The 12,805-nt window shown below is 46.4% G+C and overlaps 1 protein-coding gene across 7 annotated transcripts in view; it reads left to right on the forward strand.

Annotated features, from left to right (window-relative positions):
- Positions 1-283: 283 nt before the first annotated feature.
- fcho2 (FCH and mu domain containing endocytic adaptor 2) overlaps positions 284-12,805 on the forward strand; it is a 312,930-nt gene continuing 300,408 nt past the window's right edge. For 2 of the 7 annotated variants that reach the window (XM_085990124.1, XM_085990133.1), the window contains exon 1: positions 284-628. In XM_085990124.1, coding sequence (XP_085846250.1) covers positions 602-628 — 27 coding nt within the window. In that variant the 5' untranslated portion in view covers positions 284-601. The remainder of the gene's footprint in view (positions 629-12,805) is intronic. The other 5 variants (XM_085990140.1, XM_085990149.1, XM_085990155.1 and 2 more) reach the window with 3 other exon arrangements.

The raw sequence follows: 12,805 nt of genomic DNA on the forward strand, positions 1-12,805 counted from the left end.
TAACAGAGCAAACCAATCAGTAAAATGAGCAACAGGAACACCAAATCAATTCATTGATGGGGTGGATTTCTGCCACATGCTATCCTTCCCTCCCCCTACAATCTGTCACATCTGGTAACCAGATATTGTTCTTCCCAGGGATTATTTATACTTGTTGGGAGTGGTGACAGCTGCTGGGGATGCGATTTGTTTTTTTTAAATTCTCTCAGTGAAAGTTTATTAACAGTGCAGTTTTAACAGGCCTGTTGCAGAGCGGGGGTTGGGTTGTTCCCCCCCAGCCCAGAGTGTGTATTGGTTGCAAGCAGCAGCTTGGCTCGCGTGCGCGGCTCCTCCTCGATTGGTTTCCCGCGCGCCGCTGAGCGAGCCCTGTGCGCGTGCATGCGCCGTGGTGACAGAATGCACTCGGGCGGGCCGGCCGGCCGGAGAGGGGCAGCACCGGGGAGTTCGCTCGCTCGCTCTTGTAATCCAAGCTCCTGAAAAGGATTCCGTTGTCTTTTTTTGGAAAACTCAGCATTCCTCTCTTACCCCCTCAAACTGAAAGCGGCCGGGGTGGGCAGGTCAGCAGCACAGAGATAGCGACGACGACGGCTCCGGCAACAAGATGTCGCAGTTCGTGGAGAATTTCTGGGTACGTCGGTTGATTCCCGTTCCCCGTCGCGTCCCCCCCTTTTTTTACTCGCAGCGAATAAATAATCGCGTCTGCCGATTTTTTTTACGGTCCCTACTCATGCTCGCTGAGACCGTCTGGCGGGCCGGCGCTGCTGGCTGGAGTCGGAGTGTAAGCCGAACTTTCTGGTGTGTGTGTCTCTATCTGGGAGTCAGCTTTACGCGAGTGCGCCGGATCGGGCCTTCCTGCGCCGCGCTGAGCTGAGACCATCCGTGCAACCAAACCTTGGGGGCGGGGAAAAATAGGGCTGCCCCGCCCATCCTCATTTTGATTGGCGTAGCTCCGTTCGCAATTGAATGTTGATGTTTCTGATTGGCCGCGTTGCACGTCTGTCACCTGTCTCCGTTCTTCCGTAAACAAGTTAGTGTGGCGGGTGGGGAGAACCGCAGGCAGGAGACTCAAAATTTCATGTACCGCTAAAGAAATTGACACTAACCAATAACCAAGTGCTCTGTTTCTCTAAACTTTCTTTAAAATTAACCTGTTGCTTTAAGTTGTTAAATGCCAGAGTTTGGGGCAGTCGAACTGGATGGTTGTGGCAGTGGTGTTAGGAAAATTGGGTGTTTCCCATTTTCAACCAGTTCTTCTGAAATGGGGTAGGACTGTACTAAGAATCGCTGCTGTAAACTGATCGAGTCTGCACAAGTGAACAATCTTATCAGTAAAATCAGTGACCAGCGGGGTGCCGCAAGGATCTGTCCTGGGACCCCAGCTGTTCACAATATATATAAATGATCTGGATCAGGGAATTGGATGCAATATTTCCAAATTCGCTGACGACACTAAACTAGGAGGAGGGGTGGGCTCTGATGAGGATGTCAGGAGGCTACAGTGCGATTTGGACAGGTTGGGGGAATGGGCGGATACGTGGCAGATGCACTATAATGTGGATAAATGCGAGGTTATCCACTTTGGGGGTAAAAACAGGAGGGTAGATTATTATCTAAATGGCAATAGATTGGGAGATGGGGAAGTGCAGAGGGACCTGGGTGTTCTTGTGCACCAGTCACTGAAGGAGAGCATGCAGGTGCAACAGGCGATTAAGAAGGCAAATGGTATGTTGGCCTTCATATCAAGGGGGTTCGAGTATAGGAATAGGGATACCTTACTACAGCTGTACAAGGTGCTGGTGAGACCGCATCTGGAGTATTGTGTACAGTTTTGGTCGCCCCATCTGCGGAAGGATGTTCTTGCCATGGAAAGAGTGCAACGGCGATTCACCAGGCTGATACCTGGAATGGCGGGAATGACCTACGAAGAGAGATTAAATAGTTTGGGCTTGTACTCACTGGAGTTTAGAAGATTGAGAGGGGATCTCATCGAAACATATAAAATTATGGCAGGCCTGGACAGGCTGAATTCAGAGAGAATGTTTCCAATGGCCGGGGAGCACAGAACCAGGGGCCACAGTCTAAAAATAGCGGGCAAATCATTTAAAACAGAGATGAGGAAGAATTTCTTCACTCAAAGAGTGGTGAGCCTGTGGAATTCCCTGCCACAGAGGGCTGCGAAGGCTAATTCAATAAATATTTTCAAGAGAGAATTGGATATATTTCTGAAGGCTAAGGGGATTAAGGGTTACGGAGAAAAGGCGGGGACGGGGTACTGAACTGGTAAGATCAGCTATGATCTCAGACGAAGATCAGCCATGATCTCATTGAATGGCGGAGCAGGCTCGAAGGGCCGAATGGCCTACTCCTGTTCCTATCTCTCTATGTTTCTATGTTTTTTTTCCCTTTTTAGCCGCACCCAATTTGTCACCTTAGTTAACTTAATTAGAAATCTGTGATAATATGGGTGACACTTGTATACAATGGCCTTGTATTTCTTGAAATTGAGCCCCGATAACGCATGATGTACGATATAATACCAGACTTGAATTAAAGTTTCCGCACAAGAACTACGTGGAATAGGCTATTCCCACAAATAACCTCAATTTACATTTTAAAAAACTTTTTTTTACATTTATCTCCATTTGGGGCCAAAAGTACATTTCAGTTCCATTGGAAAGGTATTGTTCTGTGATTTCTTTGAGCTGGCATTTTCTTTGTATAGATCAAAATATAAGTGGATAGATTACTTGTGAAGTTTCCAGCTAAAGTGTGGTTGTTGGAAGTAGAATTAGTAAAATATAACAGTGTAACAGATTTCTGTGTTTGTGCTTTGAAATGCACAGGTGTGTTAAATATTTCTGTATTAGGGTTCCCATCTTTGCACTTAGATCAGGTACAGTGCTGGGATCAATAGCATTTGGAACTGCTACTCATACCAGTGATAGTGTCAAACATCAACAGGTCAGGTACAACTTGGTTGGATGTACACGCTCCCCCGACGGTGTGCCTCAGCCGCACGCTCCCCCGACGGTGTGCCTCAGCCACACGCTCCCCTGACAGTGTGCCTCAGCCTCAGTTGTATAGAGCCTTGCTCAGACCCCATCTTGAGTACTGTGTTCAGTTTTGGGCATCGAACCTCAGGAAGGAAATATTGGCCTTTGAGGGGGTGCAGTGCAGATTCACCAGAATTATACTGGGCTTTAGAGGGTTACATTATGAAGACAGGTTGCATAAACTTGGCTTGTGTTCCCTTGAGTAAGAAAATTGAGGAGTGATTTGGTTGAGGTGTTTAAAATGTTAAAAGGATCCGATAAAGAAACTATTTCCTCTGATGGGGGAATCAAGAACGAGGGGACATAATCTTAAAAATAGAACTAGGCCATATAGAAAGAAAATCAGGAAGCACTTTTCACACAAAGGGTAGTAAAAACCTGGAATTCTCTGCCCCAAAAGGCTGGGACAATTGGAGCTTTCAAGACGGAGATCGATTAAAATTTTTGTTAGATAGAAGTATCAAGGGATATAGAGCTAAGGCAGGTAAATGGAGTTGAGGTACCGCTCAGCCACAATCTAATTGAATGGCCTTTTGTTCTTGTGCTTTAGCTACACTCTCAGCAGGGTGCCTCAGCCACAACCTTGGAGTACCCAACAGCAACGGAGTGAACTTTTTTCTACTTCTTACACCAGCTATTGTGTTGCTTTTCTGAGTGAGATTGAGGGTTAGTGTCAAATTAGGGCCAGTTTTGTACTATAGGCCAATGCCCAATAGGAATCCGATTCAGACTACCCAAACTCATTTCACATAAGACCCTTTCAGCCATTATCCTGGGATGGATTTCTATCCTGGGATGGATTTCAATCCAGATCTTCGAGGTGAAAGCTCATATCTAGCCTGTTGGACCAGGATTGTTTAGTGTCACTGAATACATTCCCCCCATCCCTTCTCTATTCTAATGTCGATAGCAATATTTAGTTTGACCGTAACTCTAGCAGAGCTGATGTTGATGAAATGTCAGAAACCCATTTTATATTTGCTGTGGTATATTTTTGAATAATGTTAAAGACTAAATTTGTATTAAACCATTGAATTATGACATTATGATTATGACATCAGCGCCGACCTGTATGGCTGCTGTTTTACGAGCTCCTCCCCAACTGGTATTTTAATGTTGTATTTAATTTATTTATTTGTATTTAATGTATTTAATATTGTATTTTAATATATCGTACTGTTTTTAGTATTCTACTGTTTAGTATTTAGCACTCTAGTTTTAGTATTAGTAAATTAGTTTTTTTAAAAATATTCTACTGTTTAACCGACCTCTCTGGCTGCTGTTTTATGAGCTCCCCAACTGGTATTTTAATGTATTTAATGTTGTATATTTTAATATATCGTACTGTTAGTTTTTTAGTATTCTACTGTTTAGTATTTAGCATTCTAGTTTTAGTATTAGTAGTTTAGTTTTTTTTTAAATGTTCTACTGTTTAACTGACCTGTGGCTTATGAGGGTAGCCGCTGTTTTACGAGCTCGTCCACAACTTTCCACTTTATTTTATTTATTTACTAGCTGGGGAGCCCCGCGTTGCGAGGGCAATTTTGGGGTGCGAGGGCTATTTTGGGGCGTTTGGTCTCCCTGCCCCTGTGTGTCCCCCCTCTCCCTGTCATGTCCTCTCCCTGTCCTATCTCTCCCTCCCCTCCCCTCTCTCCCTCCCCTCCCCTCCCCTCTCTCCCTCCCTCCCCTCCCTGTCTCCCTCTTTCCCCCCCCCCCCCCCCCACCCCTCCACTCCCCTCTGTCCCTCTCTCCGGCCCCTGCCTAGCGCCTGAGGTCCGGTGCCGTTGCTGAGGTCCCCCGCGTATCGCGCGGCTGATGGACGGCCGCTGCGGGCGGGCAGCGCATGCGCGGTGAGTGCGGGCGGCGCATGCGCGGTCAGTGCGAGCGGCCCGCGGGAGCCGGCAAGGCCGTTAGCGAGCGGGAAACTTCGGGCGGCGCGCCCGCGCTCCGTCCGCGACACCTGAGAGGGGGAAGTAGAGAGAGACAGAGAGACAGAGAGGGAAGAGGAGAAGGAGAGAGAGGGAAGAGGAGAGAGGGAAGAGGAGAAGGAGAGAGAGGGAAGAGGAGAAGGGGAGAGAGAGAGGGAAGAGAGAGAGAGAGAGAGAGAGAGAGAGAGAGAGAGAGAAATTTTTTCAGCTTCAGGCCCCGAGTCCCCCCTGCGCGAGGGTGAGGAGGAGGTGGGGGGGGGGGGGTTGCTAAACACAATATAAAACTCAAATAAATTGTTAATTAATTGCCTAACACATAATTGAAATATTTACCTTAGTTCCCTAACACACAGAAAGTGTGGGGGAAAAAATCGTGGAAAATCAAGATGGTGGCCACTCACCTCGGTTCAGAAGGATAAGGCCCGCCCACACACGCACCGATTGGTCGACTGGTCAGGTCACCGAAGCGTAGGATTGGTCAATCGTCGAGTCACTCGACACTCAACTGTAGGAAGACCTCGACGTCACACGGTCGCTAATGAGATGCTAATGAGCGGAACGCTGAACGTTTTTGGGATACCGCGGGCGGGATTTTTGTCCGGCCGAAACGTAAATACGCCTATGACCGGTCCAGAATCGCAAGCTTTCTTTTGAGGCGACGCGCGCGTTGGTACGCTCTGTAACTTCCAAACGTATAGAGACCAGGCGGACAGACAGACATCGGGACAGACAGAAGAGCCGCTTTATATATATATAGATTTATTATTATTAAACAATTTTGTAAGCACTGTTTCTTCACTTATCCGCTATGACCGTCAATCACTTCTGGACATAAGATCGTCTGGAGATATAGGACCTACCCCTGATTTTTCGAACTGGGATTCTGCTGCCACTACCATCTACCCTCCCACCTGCTTACCTGACTTCATTCCTGTGATCAGGAAGCGACGACGGCGCAAGTGGGGCAGACGAGCAGGTGCATTAGTGAAGCTGAGGCGACGTGAACACCACCCCCCCCCCCCCCTCCGAGTATTCTCCTGGCGAATGTGCAGTCACTGGACAATAAGCTGGACGAACTCAGAGGGAGGCTTACCTTCCTGCGAGACATTAAGAACTGCAATGTCTTGATTTTTACTGAGACTTGGCTTGATCCATCGACACCAGCTTCGGCCATTCAACCAGAGGGATTCAGCATTCACCGGCTAGACCGGACTCGGGGTGGGGGGGGGAATAGAGGGGGTGGAGTATGCTTTATGATCAACAATTCTTGGTGTTCCGACGTGGAACTACTTACATCTTCTTGTTCACCCGATCTTGAACACCTGATGATCAAATGCCGACCCTTCTACCTTCCGAGAGAGTTCTCATCCGTGATCATTACAGCGGTGTATATTCCACCACAGGCTGACGCAAATAGGGTACTAAACGAACTGTATGGGACCATTAGCAGGCTTGAAACTTCCCATCCAGAGGCTGCATTCATCGTGGCTGGCGATTTCAACAAAGCCAATCTGAAGAAAGTACTGCCTAAATACCATCAGCATATCACCTGCCCAACGCGAGCCAAGAACACGCTAGATCACGTTTACACTCCATTCCGGGATGGATACAAGGCCCTCCCCCGCCCTCCCTTCGGCAAATCAGATCACGACTCCATCCTGCTGCTACCCACCTATAGGCAGAAACTAAAACAGGAAAAGCCTGTGATGAGATCTCTACAACGCTGGTCGGATCAATCAGACGCTATGTTACAAGACTGTTTTGATTCCACTGACTGGGATATGTTTCGGAATGCCTCGGACAATGACATCAACACATATACAGATTTAGTCATTAGTTTCATAAACAAGTGCATTGACGATGTTGTTCCGAGGATTGTTGTACGAACATTTCCCAACCAGAAACCATGGGTAAATGGCAATATCCGTGCTATGCTAAAAGCACGGTCCATCGCATTCAACTCTGGGGACATGGATGAGTACAAGAAATCAAGGTAAGACCTCAGAAAAACCATCAAAAATGCAAAAAGACAATACACGGACAAAGTGGAGTCATACTATCATAGCTCAGATTCGCGAAGGATGTGGAGTGGACTACAATCTATTACAGACTACAAAGGGAAACCCAACTCTGTCATGCCCAGCAATGCCTCTCTCCCGGATGAGCTTAACACTTTTACGCCCGGTTTGAGGCCAACAACAACTGGCCTGTTACAAGGGCGCCTGCGGCTCAGGACGACCGGGTCTTCTCAATCTCCGTGGCTGACGTGAGCAAGACCTTTAAGAGAGTGAACACCCACAAAGCACCCGGTCCAGATGGAATCCCTGGGCGTGTCCTTAGAGCATGCGCTGACCAGCTGGCAGCCGTGTTTACAGATATATTCAACCGTTCACTGTACCAGTCTGTAGTCCCCACCCGCTTCAAGATGACATCGGTTATTCCAGTCCCCAAAAAAACAAAAGTAACCTGTTTAAACGACTACCGCCCCATAGCACTCACTTCTGTCATCATGAGTGCTTTGAGAGGCTGGTCAAAACCCACATCAACTCGTTACTACCTGACACACTGGACCCACTCCAATTTGCCTACCACCCAAACAGATCTAGGGATGATGCCATCGCCACTGTACTGCACACTGCCTTATCACACCTGGATAAGAGGAACACCTATGTGAGAATGTTGTTCATTGATTATAGTTCAGCATTCAATACCATTATCCCCTCCAAGCTTGTCAACAAGCTCAGTGAGCTAGGACTTAACACCTCCCTATGCAACTGGATCCTGGACTTCCTGACGGGAAGACCCCAGGTGGTGAAAATAGGCAGAAACACCACCTCCACACTGATCCTGAACACGGGAGCTCCCCAGGGTTGTGTGCTCAGCCCCCTTCTGTACTCCGTTTACTCACGACTGCGTGGCCGTGCACAACTTCAACTCCATCAAGTTTGCTGATGACACGACCGTCGTAGGCCTGATCACAGATGGCGACGAGACAGGCTACAGGGAGATGGCGACGAGACAGGCTACAGGGAGGAGGCAAGAGCCCTAGGAGAATGGTGCAAGTACAACAACCTCTCCCTCAACATCAGCAAAACAAAGGAGATGATCGTGGATTACAGGAAGTGGCAGGGGGAGGGACACACCCCAATCTACATCGAAGGGGCTGAGGTGGAAAGGGTCAGCAGCTTCAAATTCCTGGGTGTATTCATTTACGGAGGACTTAACATGGTCCCATCACATTGACGTAACCAAGAAGGCATGCCAACGCCTGTTCTACCTCAGGAGACTGAAGAAATTTGGAATGGCCCCCCAGATTCTCTCCAACTTCTACCGGTGCACCATCGAGAGTATCCTGTCCGGCTGCATCACTACCTGGTATGGCAACTGCACCGCCACAGACCGCAAGTCTTTACAGATGGTAGTGAAAGCTGCACAACACACTATAGGAATTAAACTACCTGCTGTGCAGGATATCTACCTCGAGAGGTGCCAGGGGAAGGCCCTGAGAATCATTAAAGACGCGAGTCACCCCAGCCACAACCTCTTCGCCCTGCTCCCGTCCGGTAAGAGATACCGAAGCATACAGTCTCGTACCAACATGTTTCGAAACAGCTTCTACCCCCAGGCCATAAGACTCATGAACGATTAATTTATTATTTATTACTGTTTTATTTATTATTACTGTATTTCTATTATTTTTATAATTGTTATGCCATATTTATTCCAATGTTGGGAGGACTCGTAAAAATCAACATTTCATTGTGCAGTACACACGTCTGCTGCATATATGACAAAAAAAATTGAATTGAATTGAATAGTAATGCTAAACATGATTGGCTGAGGAACCCTGCTTTGTGACAAATAGTTTTCCCCTGTTGCTCACTGGTTTGTGATGATTTTCAGTGAGTGATGTTAGGGGCAAAAGAATGAAGGTTGTTGGCCCTTGATAATTCAAAGAAAGTGGGTTAGCATTTGATTTCTTTTCTAAAGGGGGGGAAGTTCAAGGTTTTGATTAAATATTAACAGTAAATTGTTGCCCCTTAATGTACCGATGCGCCTGAAATATTACCTTCAAATTCTTACCACAAGATTGCTTTTTTGAACTGCAAAAATTGCCTGTATATTGTACTTTTCATTAAAACCTGTAATTTTAAATGGTGTGTGAAAGTGCAAATTATTCTGCCAAGAGTTGTGTTTCTGTCATGAGTGAATTAAAACAAGTAATGCCTGATCACAGATGCAGTACAAGTTATTATTAAATGAATATTGGTGTTGCCCTTTCTGTATTTATGTTGGGGAGACATTTTACAATGTTTTCAACATTTTGAAATCTGCATTAAAAAAGCTATCTTTTGAGCTGTTTCCATGGCACAACTTTTCAAATCATTCTAGAATGTCTTGCGCAATGGTGGCAGTTACGTGATGGCTGCCTGCAGGTGGTAATGTCTGCAGGTATTTATGTTACTGAAGTGTGAAAATGATATTGGCACCCATGTAATATGTTGCATCAAAGTGTGTTTAGTCTTGGTTCTGTATTTACTAGCACAATCTGCAACTTTATATTTACACAAGAACATAGGAATTGCTGCACATAAAAAGGTCTATCTAGTCGCCATCTACCATCTTGGTAGTTGCATGATATAACAATAATAGAGTTTTTGACTAATTATGGCAATCAATCTCTATCAATTAGTCTACAACAGAGCCAGTCCTGAGGCGAGATAAAACCCCAGTAGTGGAGAGCTTTGAAAACCATAGGTCCAAAGTCACCTGTTCCTCCCAAACATGCTACACTAATGCACGTCACATCTTAAATTACACATATACTGCATCCCAAAAAATTAGCTTCTGAGAGAAATCTATCTAATTTTCATTTGAATGAATCAACAAACACTATCTGCTTTCACAATCTAGAGCACCAACTAGAGAGCCCGTGCATAGATTTACCACTTGCTTCCGCAGGTTAATTCTGAATATATCCCCTTTTTAAGTGCAGGTATTTTTTTTATTATTTGTTCCGGGATGTGGGTGTCGCTGGCAAGGCCAGCATTTATTGCCCAGATGGTTTGTGAGTTGGAGGGGAACTTGGAGGTGGTGGTGTTCCCATGCGCCTGCTGCCCTTGTCCTTCTAGGTAGACGAGGTCACGGGTTTGGGAGGTGCTGCCAAAGAAGCATTGGCGAGTTGCTGCAGTGCATCTTGTAGATATTGCACACTGCAGCCACGGGTACGCCGGTGGTGGAGGGAGTGAATGTTTAAGGTGGTGGATGGGGTGCCAATCAAGGGGGCTGCTTTGTCCTGGATGGTGTCGAGCTTCATGAGTGTTTTTGGAGTGAAAACATGTCCAATTTACATAATCGCTCTTTTAATCCAATTGCTCCATCCCAATCATTCTGGTTGCTTTCTTCTGTATCCTCAATAGCTGCAATATTCTTTTTGTACTGCTACAGAATAGATTATGTTTAAATGTCTCCTTTTTGAGAGTCTACTTGGCAGGTGATTATTTTGGTTATGGTAGCTCAATGGGCCAAGTGGTCGTCTTCTGTTTCTATGTAGTTATATACGCCGCCTCACCTTTAGCAGGGGTGATTATTTTGTCATGGTTTCTACCCATGGAATTGGTGTAGTCATTTTGTTAACTTAAATTACATCTAATAGTCACTAATATGCCTCTTGAACATTTAGGGTAATGTCTATGAAGAAATTATATTGTGAAGAATATTACTCTTATGCCTTATGGACAAATGTAAGAAGTCACACAACACCAGGTTATAGTCCAACAGCTTTATTTGAAATCACAAGCTTTCGGAGCGCTGCTCCTTCAGGTGAAGTGGAGAAATGCATAAAGACACAGCTTATATAGTCAGAGACCCACGGCGAAGAATCACTGAAAAGACTACACGATAACATCAACAAGTTCCATCCCACCATCAAACTCAGCATGGACTACTCCTCAGAATCAGTCTCATTCCTGGACACACGAATCTCCATCAAAGACGGACACCTCAGCACTTCACTCTACCGCAAGCCCACGGACAACCTCACGATGCTTCACTTCTCCAGCTTCCACCCTAACCACGTTAAAGAAGCCATCCCCTATGGACAAGCCCTGCGAATACACAGGATCTGCTCAGACGAGGAGGAACGCGATGGACACCTACAGACACTGAAAGACACCCTTGTAAGAACAGGATATGACGCTCGACTCGTCGATCGACAGTTCCGACGGGCCACAGCGAAAAATCGCATAGACCTCCTCAGAAGACAAACACGGGACACAACCAACAGAGTACCCTTCGTCGTCCAGTACTTCCCCGGAGCGGAGAAACTACGCCATGTTATTCGCAGCCTTCAACATGTCATCGATGACGACGAACACCTCGCTAAGGCCGTCCCCACGCCTCCACTACTCGTTTTCAAACAGCCGCCTAACCTCAAACAGACCATCGTTCGCAGCAAATTACCCAGCTTCCAGGAGAACAGCGACCACGACACCACACAACCCTGCCACAGCAACCTCTGCAAGACATGCCAGATCATCAACACAGATACCATCATCACGCGTGAGGACACCACCCACCAGGTACATGGTACATACTCATGTGACTCGGCCAACGTTGTCTACCTCATACGATGCAGGAAAGGATGCCCCGGAGCATGGTACATCGGCGAGACCATGCAGACACTGCGACAACGGATGAACGGACACCGCGCAACAATCACCAGGCAGGAGTGTTCCCCCCCAGTCGGGGAACACTTCAGCAGTCAAGGACATTCAGCCTCCGATCTTCAGGTAAGCATTCTCCAAGGCGGCCTTCGAGACACACGACAACGCAAAATCGTCGAGCAGAAACTGATAGCCAAGTTCCGCACCCATGAGGACGGCCTCAACCGAGATCTTGGGTTCATGTCACGCTACATGTAACCCCACCTGATGCAGGGTCATCCAGACTCGAGCCGACATTGGCTTGTTCTCTCTACACAGATGCGGCCGGACCTGCTGTGATTTCCAGCCAAAAAAAAAAAAAAAAATGTTTTTTGTCTTGTTTTTCATACAGACCCCAGCATCTGCAATATTTGACCCCTTGTGACCCCACCTCATTGTTCTTTGATGTAATGTTTCCCTGACTGACCTGTTTGGACACCATTCACACCTTTGCTGTGATTATCTCTCTGCCGAGGTGATAAATGGCAGTTGGAAAGGTTACCTGTAAACATCTGACATGATTCTCTGACTATATAAGCTGTGTCTTTATGCATTTCTCCACTTCACCTGAAGAAGGAGCAGCGCTCCGAAAGCTTGTGATTTCAAATAAAGCTGTTGGACTATAACCTGGTGTTGTGTGACTTCTTACATTTGTCCACCCCAGTCCAACTCCGGCATCTCCACACCATGCCTTATGGATGCCACGTGCTTACTTGTAGGGAAGGGTGGCAATCAGTGATCTGAGCAAGGGGTACTTATCCTCTCCAAGAGTATGTGAATTGGGGAGATCTAAGGTAAATACTGTGTAAATAACTTGTTAGAACTGGTAGCAAAATAGCACGGTGTAATCACTGAAGTACCAACTTGTAAGTGTGTAGCAGACATGTTACAAACGGGTGTGAAAGAATTAACGTAGTTATTCACGTGAAAACTGTAAAAGTAAATGCCATGATTTTGCTTCGTCCTCCCAATTTTTATTATGTATTTGTGTAACAGCCTTCCATAATTCCATAACTGACGGTCAGGTAAAAACCAATGATCCCTTTCATCTGTGCAGCCCTCTAGGAGTCCCGTGCAGCCGGTGAGCTGGTTTTTAAATTGGAAAAAATTGCATGTGCAG

The sequence above is a fragment of the Somniosus microcephalus genome, chromosome 1 (assembly GCF_052327205.1).
Source record: "Somniosus microcephalus isolate GS21.2 chromosome 1, FLI_Smic_1.0, whole genome shotgun sequence".
Lineage (NCBI taxonomy): Eukaryota > Metazoa > Chordata > Chondrichthyes > Squaliformes > Somniosidae > Somniosus > Somniosus microcephalus.